This window comes from Labrus bergylta, chromosome 23, assembly GCF_963930695.1.
Source record: "Labrus bergylta chromosome 23, fLabBer1.1, whole genome shotgun sequence".
Classification (NCBI taxonomy): domain Eukaryota; kingdom Metazoa; phylum Chordata; class Actinopteri; order Labriformes; family Labridae; genus Labrus; species Labrus bergylta.
The window spans coordinates 21006555-21024234 of NC_089217.1; the positions used below are offsets into that span (position 1 = coordinate 21006555).

A 17680-nucleotide genomic window follows, 5' to 3' on the forward strand; every position below is an offset into this window, starting at 1 on the left:
AAATAAAATGAATCATTGACACCTAATTGGCCAGATCTTTGATAACTGTTTTATCAGTCAACTATTGCTAATGAATACAAATGTTACAATTATTCTACTGATGTCTTTAAACAAAATGTACCTTTAACATTTGTACAAAGCAGCTCATATTATACCTCTGGTGTGTTTCATATATATCAAGTTAAAAAGCTTGTTGCAGCTTAGGATTGTGATTCAACTTGTGTTATTGGCAGGGGAACAATCAGTAGTTGACAGAAAATGTTCAAAGAAAGAGAGCTGTTATAGTCATATTTGTTAAATTAAATCAATAATTGTAAAAATAATGATGGATGAAAAAACCTGAGTAATAAGCCAAATGCCTTTATTTAAACACGTTGTTTTGCTATTATAGCCTGTTTTCTTTAGCATCATCATTAGCAACCAAACAATACGGCATGAGCCCTTGGGTCCGTTTCTGGAGCGTATTCACAAGATCACACAGGAATAAAAATAAAAACGTGAACACTTTGAGGTTTGCTTAAAATGTAAAGTGCAATATAAATAAAATGTATTATTACCGGTTTTACACCATTGCAGAATCACTTTGAATGTAGAAGGACTAATGACGGCAGAGCTTTGTTACGGGGCTGTTGAAGAATTGCTGAAAAGGTCTTCAGACTGTGAGGCGTAACAGTCCCATCATGAGAGGCTTGTGTAAAAGGGGCCACAGTTAGGTTTTTAAATTTAGCTTTCAGCAGCTAAAGCTTGAGATATTTTAGAATTTCCCCACAAGAGATAATTAAAGGATTATCTCTTTTGTGAGCTCAAAGCAGTGTAAGAAACATCAGTCTAAGTGGATGCCTTCACGGCTTTGTATCTCTGTATAAGCTATGTGTCATTAATGCTTTATTTACAGATTGATGCATCGTCCCCAAGTGGCCAAAACAAAACAGTTTCTGCAAGTTTAACAGTTTAACATCACTTTTAGCGAATAAACCACTTGAGAGAAATAAATTAAACACAAGCATTATGTATTGATTTTGATTGTTTGTGCCGACAGCATGATGTTGTGTTGACATTGGTTTCATACTTTTGAGACTGCCTGTTGATCATATCTGCAAATTTTAACGTGACATTGATATCAAGCATTTAAGGATCCATTTATTGGCAAACAAAGAAAACATTTATTTTGGCCATGACGTTTACCTCTGCTGTTTTTTTTTCTGTATAATCACATGTGCATATATATATATATATTTGAATTTGCGGGTAAATGTGCACAATTAGTGCTTCTCCAGTTCTATTCTAAATACTGAACTTTGTTCCTACAGCTATGGAAATGGTAACACTGAAAGCCCTGCATCAGGACAAATTCTAATATGACAGATTTTGTAACAAAAGAGGGACATGCTATAACCTGGATTAGAAAAACTCCCTCTTAACAATCGGAGAAAATTTGACACCTGGTCAAACATTTCGTGTATGGTCCAGTTGCACTTTTTAACCCTGCGTTTGAATCCACATTAGTGAACACCTAAACTTTGTGACCCATCAGTTTCTTTGCTGTGTGCTGTTTCTTTCTCTTCATCTGCCTGATGGTCCACTTTCTCCTTTCCCGACTCCTTGGAAAAGTTGTCTTTTTGTTCATCAATCTCTATCATAGCTTTGTCAGGTGGGACAGGAGTTAGCTCGACAGTGGTCTCTGTCAGGGATTTGAGCTTCTGGCTCTTGATGATATTTGTCGAGATAAGTTCTCCATCAGGGGGAAGCTGTGTGATTCTGTGACTCTCTACACTCTCCATCGTTTCTCTAATGCTTCTTTTGGAAACTTTAGAAGCAATAGGCAGTTTGGAAGTTTTAGAAGAACCAGGCTTATCCTCAATGGGATTTGATAGGGCCTGAGGTTTCATTTTCTTTGGCCCTTTGGTGTTCTGCATCTCTGTTTCTCGGCTTGGTTTCTGAAACTGTCGTCTAAGAAGGACAATGACGGCAATGATAAAGAAATACGAGGAACCACTGAGACAAGTGATCAGTCCTAAGAAGATAACTCTGAAACAAGAAACAGACAGAAGGCAGTTATGCAAAGGTTTCTCATGGAGGATGTATAATTACCTGTAATAAATAATGATTTCATGTAAAACTTTTCAGCTAATTGATTTAAGCAGTCGACTTTTATTTCCACATTTGTAGTTCATGGCCTACCTGTACATAGCAGAGTCGTAGATGCGACATACGCCTCTTCCCCCACACTTCTTGATTGACCACTTCAAGCAAGTTGAATCAATCAGGGCTCCGAAATAGACCGGGGCAGGAATTCCACCTACAGACAGAGTGTCACCCTCGTATCAGTCATTTTTCGAAGTACACTCTTTTGAAAGGCATAGACCACACAATTACAAAAATGCTTACTCAAACAACAAATCTTTCTTATTGAACAGAGAAAGGGCTTTATCTGGAACCTAATAGGCATTTGTTTTTACAGGATCTACTTACCCAGAGTCCTAGTAACCATGGTCTGGATTCCCAGTGCAAGGGATTTGAGCTCTGGTGCGATACATCTGTGTTTGCAAAACACAACTTGGTCAAAAAAGATTGAATTATATTGTAGACATTTTAGCACTCTAGACAATGGCAGATTTCTTAAACAAAACTGTGACATGATGTGTGGTTTGCTAATTGCTCAATTATTAGTTGATTGATTCATTGGACGTTAGGCTTAAAGGCTTTATATGCGATTTTTTTTGATCCAGCAGATGTCGCCCTTGAGCACCAGCATGAAACCAAAACAACTCTCTCTGCATTGTTGTGTTAGCATGCTAATGCTAGTGATCTTTATTATGCTCGTATCTTCACACTGCATGTAAATTTACCTGAAATGAGCGTGATCTAGAAACACAGTTAAGTAGTGAGTACAGTATGTTATTCTTCTTTTCTCTAGTCCCTCAATTAAACAACTTTTATACACAAGGGGAGGAGTCAGCCAGCCGGCCGTCCAGGCGATGTAAACAAACTGAAGATAGGACTCTGAAAACTCTGAAAACATCACAGACAGTGGGACTCGGGTGTTACACCCATTGTAGACAGTCATGACTCACAGAGTTATTTTCAGAGGATATACTTGATTTATATTACATTTAAGTGTGAAAAATCACATATAAAGACTTTAAGGATAAAGGTTGTTTTATGTACACTTATGTATTCAAGCTAAATTGAATTGGAAAGCTAACATCCGCCCAGCCCAGATAGCATAAAGTCTAGAAATTAATGAGAATATAAATGTTTATAAGTGAAAGTCTAAGGTGCTGGTTTGACATTTTTGGGCAGATGCTATGCTAGCTATTTCAAGGTATTTTAAAGCTAGACTAACTTGCTATTGGCTTTAGCTTCATATGAATTATTTTCTCATCTCACTACTGACAAAAGAGCAAAGAAGTATAAAAAAATTGTGGAACAATTGTTTAAAAAAATAATAGAGCTGACTGGTGACTTCATGACATTTTGGATACGACTCAAGGCTCACTCAGGCTCACATCACAGGATTGATGAACAGTTACATTAGCATTCCCAGTTACTATGCTTGCCAGGAATTGGTACACAGACCTTATGATAACCATGTAGCCCGGTGTGGCTCCCAGAGAGTTGATAAAAGAGCTGAGAACCGATACAGCCATGTAGGAGGTGAAACTGCGGCTGCAGTCCTTGGCATGAGGACACTGACCCAGCCTCACAGACGTACTGCTGCCTGCTGGGTAGGAGGTGGACACACAGCTGCAGTTGTGAAAGACCTGGTAGAGAGCGAAAAACAACAATGTAGCAGGAGGGACATACTGGAAGAAAAAAAAATCACTATCTAACCAAAACCTGGAAAAATGCTTTACTCTGAGTTGTTAATCTGTTGAAAGAGATTAAAAAAAACAACAGATAAATGAGCACAGATGCATGGACTCAATTAGTCCAGGCCAACTCTGTCCCGTAATGTATTATTGTGATATGTTGGACCTTAAATCTTATTGAAATTAGCACATTAATGAAGTTTTAATTCATACTGTTAAAGAGACTATTCAAGAGTTAGTGGATGGAAGTTGAACTGCAAGAGAAAGTGAAGACAAAATAAATGTTTTTGACATCATTTTCTCCTTCACTACAATATTCAAGGTTCATCAAAACACATTTTCCAGGTATGGCTGCTGCGGAGGGATTTCTTGGAATGGGAGATGAGGGCTGCAAGATAAGCATGCATAATGAGTTACACACACTAAGATCTTTTCTCATAGTCCACTGCACAGCTCCTACATTACACCTTTTGTACATATTGTGTTTTTTATGTTTTATATTTTACATTTTTAAATTCTATTTTATATATTGTATTAGCGTCTTATACTGTATTACTTTAGTTGTTGCTAGTTCTGCTTTATTTCCTTGTTAATTGTTTAGCACCAATACACCAAGTCAAATTCCCTGTATGTGTAAATGTACTTGGCAATAAAACCCGATTCTGATTCTGATTCTGAGTTAATGATAATAGTGCTGATGATTGAAAAGGATGCCAATTTTAGAATTTAAAAAAAGTTTGTGTATTTCCGATGGCTGTTTGAATTGTAAAAGTGCCACACCAAGTAGCCTTTGACTCATTGAAACCAAAAACTTTCTCTGGTTGAGAAACTGACTGATTAGTATATGTGAAAGGTGTATGTTGGTGCAATAAGAGTGAGCAGCATACTGTATTCTTGCCGTATCCACTGGAGCTTATGCAGCCAGCCATACATGGAGAGATGTAGGTGATGCCGCTGTCTGAGCACACGGGGTCCCACTCCTCTGCAGAGCATGAGCAGTCTCGGTTGCACTCTGAGTAGAGCATTTCCTTATTGTTTGATACACTTGATGTCCTGCAGGGCAAAGAGGGTTCATGTTAAGCTGCAGGTCGTACCCCTAAAATCAGAATTAAAAGTTTTTTTAATGTGTAAAGGTAGTTCCAAAGGGGGGAATCCTTTTGGTATGTTGGAGCTGCAGAAGCATCAATGTGTCATGTCACAGCACTGACCCGTTGTATGAGATGGTGAGCCCAGCCACAGGAATATTATCACACTTGGTGCCAAACTGCAGCAGCAGGAGGAGGTATGCCATGAAGGAGGTGGCAAAGGAGAGCTGAGCTCCTGAGACCAAACTCAATTTATACCTCTTCATCAGCAACCCTCCCAGGAAGATCCCCACTGCTACGGCTGGCAGGTTCAACACACCTAGAGGAAAAAAACAAAACGCTGGACTTTCTCTCTCTTTCCTCAATCCTAAGGTTGTGTTGTTTCTCTGAGCCACTTTGAACAGAAGTGGCTCAGAGAAACAGACAGATGTAACAGAACTATGACTTAAGACACTGCCAAGTCTCACTTCAGACTGACCCTATCAAGAGTCAGAAATCGTGGAAAGAGAGAGTGGGCAACGACATGCGGTAAAGTAGCCACAGGTCGGATTCAAACCCAGGCCGCCCGCTTGGAAGACTGCAGCCTCCATACATGGGCTGCGTGCATTAACCACCATTGTCCCATAACTTTTTTCAAATTCTGATGTGAGCACATTCATTTATGTGTTTTAAGACATAAAGCTTTGGGATTATTATTGATTGTATGGAATCAGTGTGAGCGTGTTCACTCTTTTAAAAGTTACAAAATGATTTGAGTTGTTTTTGTATCTGTGTTGACCACATTACCTTCTTTTCATTTGGTTGTAGCTAAAAGTCATTTAAAATCATAGTTGTGAATACTAATCTTAAAAACAACCTTTTCTGATCTATGAAGAAAGAAAATTACAATTATACTTATTTGATTTCTGCTGAGATATGGATATAGAAAATGATACCTTTCTGTAGTTTGTACTAAATAGTAAGCTAGACCAATGGGAGAGTTAACTGAGACGGGCTTAAAACTGTAGATCTTGCCTGGCTCTGTGAAAAGGTATTTTTTAGCCATCCTCTTTAACGTGAGCCACCTGAAGATATACATCTGGTAATTGTCCATTTGCTGCCTTCATGATAACATAGTTGGTAATATACGTATTATATCCAATATCAATATTGGGAATAGTTTGGATGTTAATGTAAAAACAGGTCTTTATATTGATATTTTACCTATGAGGAAATTGGCCCTGGATGCAGACTGTCCAAACTGTTGTTCCATGTATTTGGCTTTGAAAGTGAACAGGCCGATGAAAGAGTTGAACTTCAGGACACTCCCACAAATAAGCAAGAAGTAGGCCGGCGTTCCCAACAGCCGCTTCAGGGAGGGAAAAAACCCTGGGGTAGGAGATACAGTTAAAATACAATGGCTTTAAACCTGGGCATACATTAAACAATTAATACTGAACAAAATGAATATTTGTAGATTAAACCTGAATCTGAATAAAGTGTGATCTATGTTCCCAAATGTGAATAAAGAGATGTTTATCTCAACCTTTTGCAATGTCAGTCAGCATGAGGTTGTGAGTGTTGTTGAGGGCTTCCTCTGATCCATCTGGGTCCCCACACCTGCTCTCTTCTCCCTCTTTCTCTATTGAGCGGGGCAGGAACCAGAAGGGAATGCTGGAGATTAGCAGGAGGCCAGAAGACACCATGAAGCCCATCCACCAGGCACCCACCCAGCGGGCATCTTTTGGAGTTATGGTCACACTTTCTGCACAACAGGAGAGAGATTTTGAGTAAATGCTCGGCAGACATTGTGCGTTTTTGAAATTTTTTATAACTTTGTTATTTCAGTTTGCTACTACACGTGTGCAAAGACGTGTTCTTCTTTGCCTATTATTGACACTTTTGTTACACCGTGATATCTATTAGCGGCATTACACTCCTTGTTTATCCAAACACACCAACAGTACTCTCAGTAACCAATAGATGGAGCGCCACAGCTGAAAGACATTCTGAGGTCCTTGTCTACTCAGTGTTGTCAGTTCATAGTGCACTTTTCTTTATAAAAACTTTTTTTTTACATATCCTGAACACCTCAAAAGACAACACACATACAACAACTTAGTTATTTTCAGGGGTTAATATCTAGTGGTCAAGCTTTCCATTCACATAGGCTCTTGACATGACAGTAGCAGTGAGCCCCTATATCCATCAGAGGATAAAGTGGGTTTTTTAACAAGCTGATTTTTTAGCTCAAATGACGAGTGTAGCTCACAGATTTGATCAGATGTAGCTGTTAGAATTTATAATGAAAGCTTAGCATTCCTGATTCTCCATATGTGCAAAACACATCAATTACACATACCCATATCCACGTATCCAATGTCGACATATAGTTTGGCACAGTACGATCCCAGGAGGAAACCAAACATGGGGCCCAGGAGAGTGATTGTCTGGAGACAAGCTGCAAAATCACAAAATAATGACAAATCTTCATGATTTGGTCTGGAGGAGTCGGGGAGTATTAGAAATTCTAATTTTTGGCAACTGCTTTGTTCTAATGCATGCTTTTGCTTGTATGTCAAATCACTTTGTAAACCTGTGTTTTTAAAGGGGCTATATTAATAAAGTTTTTATTAATATTATTATTATAACAATCTTACGTTAGAATTTAAAAGCTCCAATGAGGACTTCTTAGTTGGTCATGAAACAGTCTGGGATAAGGAGTGATGCCTCTTCATTACAAAAAAAAGCAAACCAGACCATCAGGGACAAGATTCATTATTCATATAAAGTCAACAAACTGCTGTTGCAGGGTACCAGTAGGTGTCAGATAAAATGATTAACACTCTTCAGAAGAAGACTTTGTTTAATATCTTCCACAGCAAAGATGCTCAATGAGTAAAGTAAAGCGTTAAAAATGTTAAAAAACACCACTGACACATGTTGTCATGTATGCAGGACGGGATCAGCAAAGATGACTTTGTCCACAGGGGGCGCCAATATCAACATAAACAAAAAGTTCCTGGCGGGAGCTTTTAAAAAAGGTGTCCTTTGTAAAACAAATTTTGACATTTGGAACATTTACATCAACTGGACATTCAAATAAGCAATCCTATTTTACCTATATAAAATGGTGAGTTTTCTGCTCTAGCAAAGTCATCGATGAAGGAAATGCCCAGAGGTGTGACCGGGGTATCGCCGATCCCCCGCAAGGCATTCCCGAGGAACACATAGATCCACATGTTGGAACCGGTTTCCCTCACGCAGACTACATTAAGACACACACAAAAAGGAATACATTTGATTGGGTTTTTGTTTCAAAAATGAAATTTTTGACATGGACAGTGCATTATACCACAAACTCTCCAGAGTGTGTGTGTTTGTGTGTGTGTTTGTGTTTTTTCTTTTTGTCTGTCTTGGTTCTAGCCTCCACAGTTTTGTATAAATAAAAGTATATACATGTGTATTAAAGTTGAATAAAACATCCTTACAAAACAGTTTTGGGCACCGCCTTGTATTCACACACACTGAGGGAGAAAGATAATCAAGTATGTTTTTCCTCAATTACAAAACTAGATGTATGAATACAATGTGATGCTCATTCATGGTCAGCTTAATATAGTTGGATTCAGCTTATATACCACTGCATTGTATGTGATTTTTATTTCATTATATGATGTTATGTTTCTTTCTAAATACTCTGAACAGGATCAATGCATTGCATTCTGTGGGTGGATGACACGTCTTTGTGAGAAGTAGAATTAATCATGGCTCAACAATAGAAAGACATGAGGTAACATTTCAGCTGAAGTCCACCTCAGAGGAATAGAACTGATGGGAATGGGAGCTGCTGCTCAAAGAAAGCTGAAGAATATAGAAACAGATCTGTGTCGCTGCTGAATTTAAAACTATAAATAGAAGATATCTGTCGTTAAGGTGATGCAAACAAAATAATGGATTGCCCAAGTTTATGTTGTTTCTTTTCTCTTACTTTCCTATTTCTGTCTTTCAGATCATGTCTGTTGCTCCACAGCTCCACAGTATGTTCACAGCATGGGGGGGGGAGTGGCTTAAAGGTCAGACTGGGATCAGCACATTCCAGGGATATTTAAAAGAACTTGTTAATGGCTTTAATAAGGCTTTACTATAACACACACTATATATGTAATTTAATGTTAAATTACCAAAGGCTTTAAGTATAACTTGATGTGGATTAATGTAAGGTGTGTAATTATAATGCCAGACATCTTTTAAAGAAAAAAACAACAACTCAGATTTGTGATTCTGCAACTATTGTTCACAATTCAGCCATGCTAGCTTCAGTTTTCTCAAAACAACAATGTCAAACTTGTTTTGGTAAAGTCAAGAAGGAAGAAGTCAAGACTCCCATAAACAAAAGGATTGATCTTTTAGGATATATGGATAAGAGTTTAAACACATTTTCATGGATATCCATGCAATGATTGTTGAAATGTTTAATTCGAGACAAAGTTGTGTCTAGTGAGTTTACTTGTCTGTGCTGCTGCAACTCCCGAATTTCCCCTCTGGGGATCAATAAAGTATTAGCCTATCCTATCCTATGCTATCCTAAGTGTTAAACAAAAAGCCATGGTGATATCATGACTCCCACAGAGCTAGAGGTGCAGTGCCTTAAGGTTTATTTCAATAATTTAAAAAATTATCATGTTTGCTGTAACAAATGCACACAAATAATGTTGGTATCATTTTGATGATTGGTAAACCAAATTGGTAGTATTTCAGTTTAAGAGCCCCATATGGTCTCAATGTGCAGCCCTTTGACTTACCTTTGTTGCCATCCACAGCTGGTTCTATCTGAATTTCATCATCTTTTTCCAGAGGATCCACACATGCAGCAATGTTCACACTGTCATTCTGGAAAACCTGAATGACTGTGTCGTACTTGTAGCTGCCATAACCGCAATGCCACAGTGAGACACAGAAGAAGATTGTTTGAAGTTTTGATTTTTTATAAAGATATGTGGTTACTAAAAACAGATATTTTTTTGACATTTACCGTCCCATGAAGAAGTGTGTTAGGCCAGTAAGAAATGCCCCAAGAGCCATGAGGAGGCAGCCCATAGCGATGAGTCTGGGTCGATGTAGCTTGGCCCCGAAATGACTGACCACCGCGAGAAACAACAAGTTGCCTAACAGAAAGAAAAGATTGACAAAAACAACATAAGAAACAAATTCAGAGCATCATCACTTACATTTCAAGTCAAACAAAAAATAGGGGGGCACAGACAAAAAAAAGACAATGATATGGTACCCATCTCAAAACTGCCATCTATGAGTCCAACATGTGAGCTGGAGAGGTCAAACCGTCTCTCAATCTGAGTGATGGAGCTCTTCATGTAGGTTCCCGTCAGAGCCTTGGAGAAACAGGCGAAGGACAGCGCCACGATAAACAACTGGAAAAGACAAGGGGAAATATTTGCGTCATCAGAATCAGCTTTATTGGCCATGTATGCTTACACACACACAAAACATTTTCTGCAATAACTGTGCTCTCAATGTACAAAGTTAGACATTATATAAGCAAAAAAAAACACTAATATATACAAGGCTAAATAAGACAATAGTGCAGTGGTGAGTAGTGCAAAAAAATGCTGAGGTGAACATGATAATAAATATATAGTTATGTAACAGATGGTTAATATATATGAAGTAGAGTTTTAACAGTGTTTACATATGCAGTGTGCATAGATTGGTGAGAGGATAATATTACAGTATATACATGATTAAGTTATTGAAAAATAAAAATAGTTATAATAGTTACAATAGTCTGATGACATATTATCACAACTTTAAACTTTCAAGAAAGTTTTATAGTTACGTTTATTGTTTTATCGTCTTTGATATAAATAAATGAGGCAAACATTGAGTCTGATACAAACTGATCTCTCTCATATGGATTCCTGATCTGAGCCACGATTAAAATCTGAGTCGGTTACTTGCTATTTTGGCTGAGTTTTGGTCTCCACTTACTCTTACATGCTCAGATATGTTAACAGTTGATATGAGAGAATCTTTGCAGAGTCTGTTAATACATTGGATTTGATTTATAAATGTCATAATTTCCCATTTCTATTTGATATATTTGTTACACTGAAAACATCAATCACAGCTACTAAATATAAAACAAAAACCAAGCACATCATTTAAAAAATGTGAAGAAAAAGTGAAGAGTGACGTCTCACTCCAATGAATGTAAATAACTATGGCTTTATATTTCACCTAATCATGCACCCTTTCTATGCTTTGCAACTGTTTCCACCGCCTCCTCCTCGTGCACCCTCCACAATCTTTGGTTTAACTCTGTGTGTGGGCACCCTGGAGTCTCTTTATTACTTAACAAATCCCCATTGAGGATTATTGCTTTCCATGTTCTGCATTCATTGTGCAGTATTGCAGTATTTGTCTGGGCTCTTTGAGCTTAAAATCTTTCTTGAGAGCCTTTAATTGAACACATAAAAAAGGGGGTGCAAATAGATGGCAAAATTCAGAGTTGATGAACTCCAATTCCTTGTCTGATTTTGGACTAAAGTTATGTCAATGGGTCTCTAAGATTAGTAATGGTTCTCATAGCAATGTGGGTATAGGTAATGGGTAAAGTAACTACATTAGTAATGTTTTTTTGTTTTTTTTAAGTATTCTCTAACCCCTGTTAAATTGCTCCACTAACCCTGCACACACTGATGTAGTGCTGCAATCTAGCAAAACTGACATCGAGGGATTTGATCGAAGGCAATATTGAGTGGATATCGCCTTTGATCAAATCTTTCAGCGATTTCATAACTACATGTAATTAGATCTTAGAGTGATTCTAACCTCTTAGGGGGAGGCATATCTCTGAAACTGTCCAAAATGACAAAAATTGATGTGCATTTCAAGCATTTCCATTCCTCCTTTTTGTACCCTAGTGATGCTAACAGTGTTATTAAATACACAACCTTCCCTCAAGATTTGATTCTGAGATTTTTTTTAACCTCAGCCCATTTTGAAAACAGAATTTGATTGCTTATTAATAAAGCTTTCATACTTTGAGGGTGGAGATGCCAGAGCGTTTTCTGGTCCTCTGGTCAGGATCACACAGAGCCTGCTGGCTGGTCATCTTGTCCACGCCCTCAGATATTTCTTCCATCTTACACTCAGGGCGTCCGGTGATCTATCTTTCCTCAGGGTAGTGTATGAAAAGCAGACAGACAAAAAAATAGATGATAAATGAACAAACTTGAGTTTGAAATAAAACCTTTCGATTGAAAGACCACCGACTACTACTGAGTCACATTCTCCCCTATAAGTTCTCAGAGGCGCTGCTTGTCATTAGGCAAGGCAGGCAACTGCTTTGGGCCCCAGACCAGTAAAGGGCCCCTGAGGGCTAAAAAAAAAACGTAAACCATAGCAGTGGCTCAAAATGTAGGAACTGTAGGAAACCTCCCTCAGACAGCCCCATCTGACAGTGCTCGTGCAGTGCGCTGCTAAGGGTCACAATATTCGATCAATGTTAGGTTGGGGTTTGTTTCTGTATTAAACGGACAATTATGAAATCGTGAAACAGACTGTGGATCATCTTAGATTTATTCAGCCGTAGTCAGACAACACAGAAACACAACACACATGACTGATAAAGTGTGGACCATCTCTGACCCATGCTGACCAAGAGCTCACATCACACAGTGTGGCTTAAATTCTGCTAGAAGGTACAGCCCACACATTCCTTTCCATTTGTGTACATGACATGACATGACACTGATTTTGATTTTTAACAGATGTAGACTCTTTGTCTAGCAAACAGTTGTTGACATGTTGGCTCCTATCCAAACATAGATCTGCTACAATTATACTACAATTCTACAATTTTACAATTCTCTTAGCAGACGTTTTTATCCAAAGAGACGTACATCAGAGAGTAAGTACAACACAAGCAAGGATGTAGAAAAAAGGGAACAATGTCAGTAAGAGCAAACGATCAGCTTTGAGTCTGATTGGACACACAGGTGCTGACAGGAAGTGACCAGAGGCAAAGCACAACATTGAGGGCAGTTCTTGAGAGCTCTAATCAGCATAGAAACCATCTTATAAGTCGTCGTTATCAAACAAAAACCATCGTCATTACCATCATCATCATCAATAATATGGAGACCATCATCATTAAGTTAGTAGGTATTCATGAAAGAGCTGGGTCTTTAGCTTTTTCTTAAAGGTGCAGAGGGACTCTGCATATGTTTCACCATATAAGGTTACAGCTTCACAGACCCAAAAGAAGAATTACCCTAAGATGGTTGACACAATTCAAAGACATATCCACAAAATTATCAAGATGAATGAATTCATTAAAATACCTACTAACAATCAATTAATCAATCATTCTTTGACTAGTGCCAATTTATAACAAATGTTATCTCCAGACACTTTACAAAAAGCACTCTTTGTTATGTTACAAAAGAGCAGGTAAAACACCTTACTCATTGTTAGTTATTCCGGTAATAACTTAAGTTTGTCGATAAAGGTGTTGATGTCAGATTATTTATAGCATAATGGCGATGAACGCTGGTTGGAGTGGCCCCCTGTGAGTTTTTGCTTCGGGCCCTAAGAGACTTTAGATTCTCCACTGCAAGTTTACTATCTCTCTAGTGTAATTAGCTACCACCGATTCTATCATTTTCTTATTCTTCTTCACATACTTACACAGTCTTTAGTCTTTGCTGTGAAAATCAGAAATGAAACCACAGCTGTTCTGGCCAGTGTACATTCTGGTGTCCCACCTGAGCCATAGCCAACCTCAAGGATTTGATTTGTTGTTAACTACTGTGGTTTGATGTTTTTAAATGTGGAATTTTAGGTTGGGTTAAAAGTTAGTTTGGACAGTGAATGGTAAATGGACTTGAGCTTATATAGCACTTCTCTAGTTTTCCAACTACTCAAAGCGCTTTTACACCACATGTCACATTTCACACCATTTCACACACTGATGGTAGTGGTCACTATGTAGTATCATCCATCAGAAGTAACTAATCCCATTCATACACCACCACGAAGTAGCGGGAGCAATTTGGGGTTAAGTGTCTTGCCCAAGGACACATCGGACATTTGGCCAGTTGGGGATTGAATCCTCGACCTTCCGGTTGAGAGGTGATGACTCTACCAATTGAGCCACAGCCGCCCTGTGGGCCTGTAACTCAACACGGTGAGTTAAAAATCAAAAGCATAGCTTGACTAATTATCATTGTCCATTATCAAACTCTGTTATGTATTTTAACATAATGATCACTTTGAAACATCACTATACAAGTTTAGCCTTGATAATATACACTTTATAAGATGATTACCTAGATATGAGATTTTTAACCCTTGAAAGTTCTTGAATAATGACAAATCCAATTTCTCCATTAGATAAATCATTAAGGTAGTTAGCATCATCAACCCATTGAACAAGTCCTCTTTTATTCTGACTGTACGAGGCCACCCTTCATTCTCATTTGAGCTTTAAAAGCGAGGACAATTCATTGTTGTGAGTTAATTTATTGTCGGAGGCAACACATGAAATACACAAGCATCTTCCATTTATTTTCATCCAAAGGGAGGCTCACCTGTTCACCATACTACATTGTTATCTTTACACAAACCAGTGGGGAAACTCTTATTCAACAATTCAACCTGACTTCAACCAAAAGATTCAGCAGTTTAACCCAAAGAAACCAGAATAACCCAGTTTTTGTCATCACCGCTGAAACTGGTACAGTAGTTCTTTGGTTTTGTTATAGAAAACCTTTGTTTAAACCAATCATACTACAGTTTTAGGGCTCTAACGTTTAATGTTGAATGCTTTTATATATATATATATATATATATATATATATATATATATATATATATATTTGCGTTTGGGGGATAAATTTAAGCAAGGCTAGATTCAAACCAGGTGCAATGTAGTAAGTATTCTTGGTACACATTCAATGAAATTACATTGGGTATGGTGAGTTAATTCATACAACATGTTACACACACATCTGCTATTATCAGAGAAAAGTACTCAGCTTTTCTCTTTCTTGATAAGAGTTAGAGATGATCAATATCACTCTCATGTCTGCATAAAAAAACATTTGTACAGAGGCTATAATCCTCCATGTGGGCGGCCTGGGATTGAAACCAACCTGTTGCGCCTTTCCAGCATGTCATTCCCCACTCTCTCTGTCACTGATTTACAACTCTATCCACTGTCCTGTCTCGAAATAAAGATATTGAAATCCCCAAAATAAACAAAAAAAACTCAAAAGTGAAGTTAGAAACAACAGCTGGTTATCCTTGTTAGCACAAAGTCTATATCTCATCTGTTATAGTCTTTATGCTAATCTTAGCTAGCTGATATCTGTTATCTACAGCGATAAAAGTGAATACAGACAGCTTAACATTTTAAACTCTGACAGCTTGGTTTAACAACTAATTTGATATGACTAATGAATACATTTGGAATATTAAGATATTCTAGCAGCAATCTTAGTTCAGACAAAAGCTAATTTTCTATAACTGGATTTGAACTAAAAAAACTTTCAGATGTTCAGTAACAATCATCTCTGCATACAAATCAGCATACAAAAGCATACAAATCAGACTTTAAGCAGCTTTTCATCCGTTACAGTAAAAATAGTCTTCTGCTTCTTATAAATGCTTGCTTGCTATTGTAAGCACAGATATCTGGGACTTGTGCGTGGTTAAATGTTACAGCACCAATGTCACTGTATGTCCATGACAAATAAACAAATAAATAAATACAAATACAACACCACGGGTGGTTGTAAGTGCTCAAGATTCAAAACACTCAGCTTTGATAATAAAAAATTATTCCTATTTAAATGAATATCAGATAAACATTGTGACATAAAAAAAATCTGGAGTTTGTTGATGTTGAAACATTTCCTCAAGTCAAAAGTTCTCTTCAGACCTAAATGTCTCATTTTTAAAAGTAAGTGAAACCAGAGAAGCAATAATGATACCTGGGTAACTCCACAAGCGTCTTCTTCCCAAGATCCTCTCAGCTCAGTACTCATCAGGAGCTGCAGGTTGAATCCATGTCAGAGAGGATAACTGTTTCCCATGATATTTGTACTCTGTAAAACTTTAGGCGGGGGGGGGGGGCTGGGACTGAGAGAGAGAGTTACACAGTCTGACAGTTAGTATCATTACCTCTCAACTTCAAGCATCCTTTTCAGGTTGGCCTTGCCAATATTCCCACAAAAGTGGCAGGTTGACCAGCAAGCTCTGGTGCTATCAAAGGAATTCCTGGAATAGTAAATTAGTCATACTCAGAAAAAAAGATAGCCAAATCATTACTGCTCCATAACTTCTGAGGAAATTTGAAACTTGTTCATCTCCAGGAAATGGATCTCCCCTCTCTCTGCTCCAGAGAGGAGGAAAACCTGCTCTCCGAAGCTCCTATTCTCCCTGGTGAGTGCAGAGCTGTTATTTGGAACCAGCTGGACAAAGGCTTCTTACATTTTTATTCCACACACATAGCCAGCCAGGAGGGGGGCAGCAACAAGCGAGCAGGGGGAGATAGATTAGTAAAGCCAAACCAGGCCCTATGGATATTTTCCCTTCTCACAGATAACATTTTTGATCATTCTTTCTTTAAAGTGAAGTTTCTGACTTTAAAAGTTAAACGGGAGGTCCAAGTTGTGCAAACTGCAGAATATTAAAACCAAATGTCAACCACTGACTGCTCAGATTTGTTGTCTTGCTCTTATGACGACTTTACAAATGAAACAGTGTGACTCAGTATTAACAGTGTGTTTGGTGTAAACACAAGTCAGGGAGTGCTCTATGGGACCAGGGGCTTGTGGGGGATTTCAGGCATCCAGGCAGCAGGTCACACAAACAGCTTTACCCCCTCACAAAATTCAGAGGATTAAGATTAAGAACCTTAACATTCCAGCACAGCAACAATGAAGCAAGTGTTAACCCTTCAGAAAATGTATATACCTGGCACTACAATAGCATATGGGGATAAAGTACATGACTTGTTTTTGGTCACTGTATTTAACCAATAAAAGAAGACAAAAATGCAGTGTGTTTCTGCATCAGGGCGCCTAATGACATCAGGTATGGTAAGTGCTGTAAGTGCAAGAGAAAACAATAAAAGTACTATCTGTATTGTGATTCTAAATTAAAAATGCCTCCATCTTACTGGTACATAGAAGAGTAGCAAGCCATCCTCGCTGGTGTTACTGTACCTTTAGTGGAGATATTTTTGTATAGGGTACAGCCTGCTGGTGAAAGCAGACACTGCACATTCTCACAAACTAAATAGAACCAAAAACAAAAGGAAAATGTGACAAACATGAAAAAAACTTAGGATAAATACAAAGGAGGACAAATTTAAATTTCAACAATATTGATGTAGAAATGAAAAAGTATAACAATCATGCAATGTTTTTGTTGGTGGTCAGTTACAAAATAAATACATAACATGTAAAGGAAGGTGGGGGGGGGGGGGGGATTTAGTAAACACAAAGAAGTCAAAGTACAATGGACCTTGTTTTGTCGTAATAACCTTCTACTTTAAGCAAGCCAGACTGACTGGTTGGATAATGTTGTGATTACGCTGGCTGTTGGGATTGAGAGGTTTTGGTGAAGGCTGCAAACTACCCAATGAAGACATATTGGGGCCACTGTCCCTGCTCATTCTGCTCAGTTGTTTGAACAGTTTTAACTCTCTTTGCTTTGTTTAAATACTCATAAAGGCATGGGGTGTTAGCATGCCATTTTTGTGTAATTTTTTCC

At 38.1% G+C, this 17680-nt stretch overlaps 1 protein-coding gene across 2 annotated transcripts; it reads right to left on the reverse strand.

Annotated features, from left to right (window-relative positions):
- Window positions 1–339: 339 nt before the first annotated feature.
- Window positions 340–16344, reverse strand: LOC109987658 (solute carrier organic anion transporter family member 1C1-like). 2 transcript variants are annotated; one of them, XM_020638817.2, is made up of 16 exons: window positions 16085–16344; window positions 15895–15954; window positions 11940–12069; window positions 10167–10308; window positions 9912–10044; window positions 9682–9803; window positions 7998–8144; window positions 7239–7337; window positions 6423–6641; window positions 6101–6265; window positions 5021–5216; window positions 4700–4865; window positions 3580–3764; window positions 2473–2537; window positions 2182–2299; window positions 340–2028 (listed from the first exon to the last, which is right to left on the reverse strand). In XM_020638817.2, the coding sequence occupies exons 3-16, from the start codon at window positions 12039–12041 to the stop codon at window positions 1503–1505; spliced, it is 2385 nt and encodes a 794-aa protein (XP_020494473.1). In that variant the 5' UTR covers window positions 12042–12069; window positions 15895–15954; window positions 16085–16344; the 3' UTR covers window positions 340–1502. The 2 variants fall into 2 exon arrangements, with proteins under 2 accessions (XP_020494473.1, XP_020494474.1); XM_020638818.2 differs by lacking the exon at window positions 15895–15954.
- Window positions 16345–17680: the final 1336 nt, after the last annotated feature.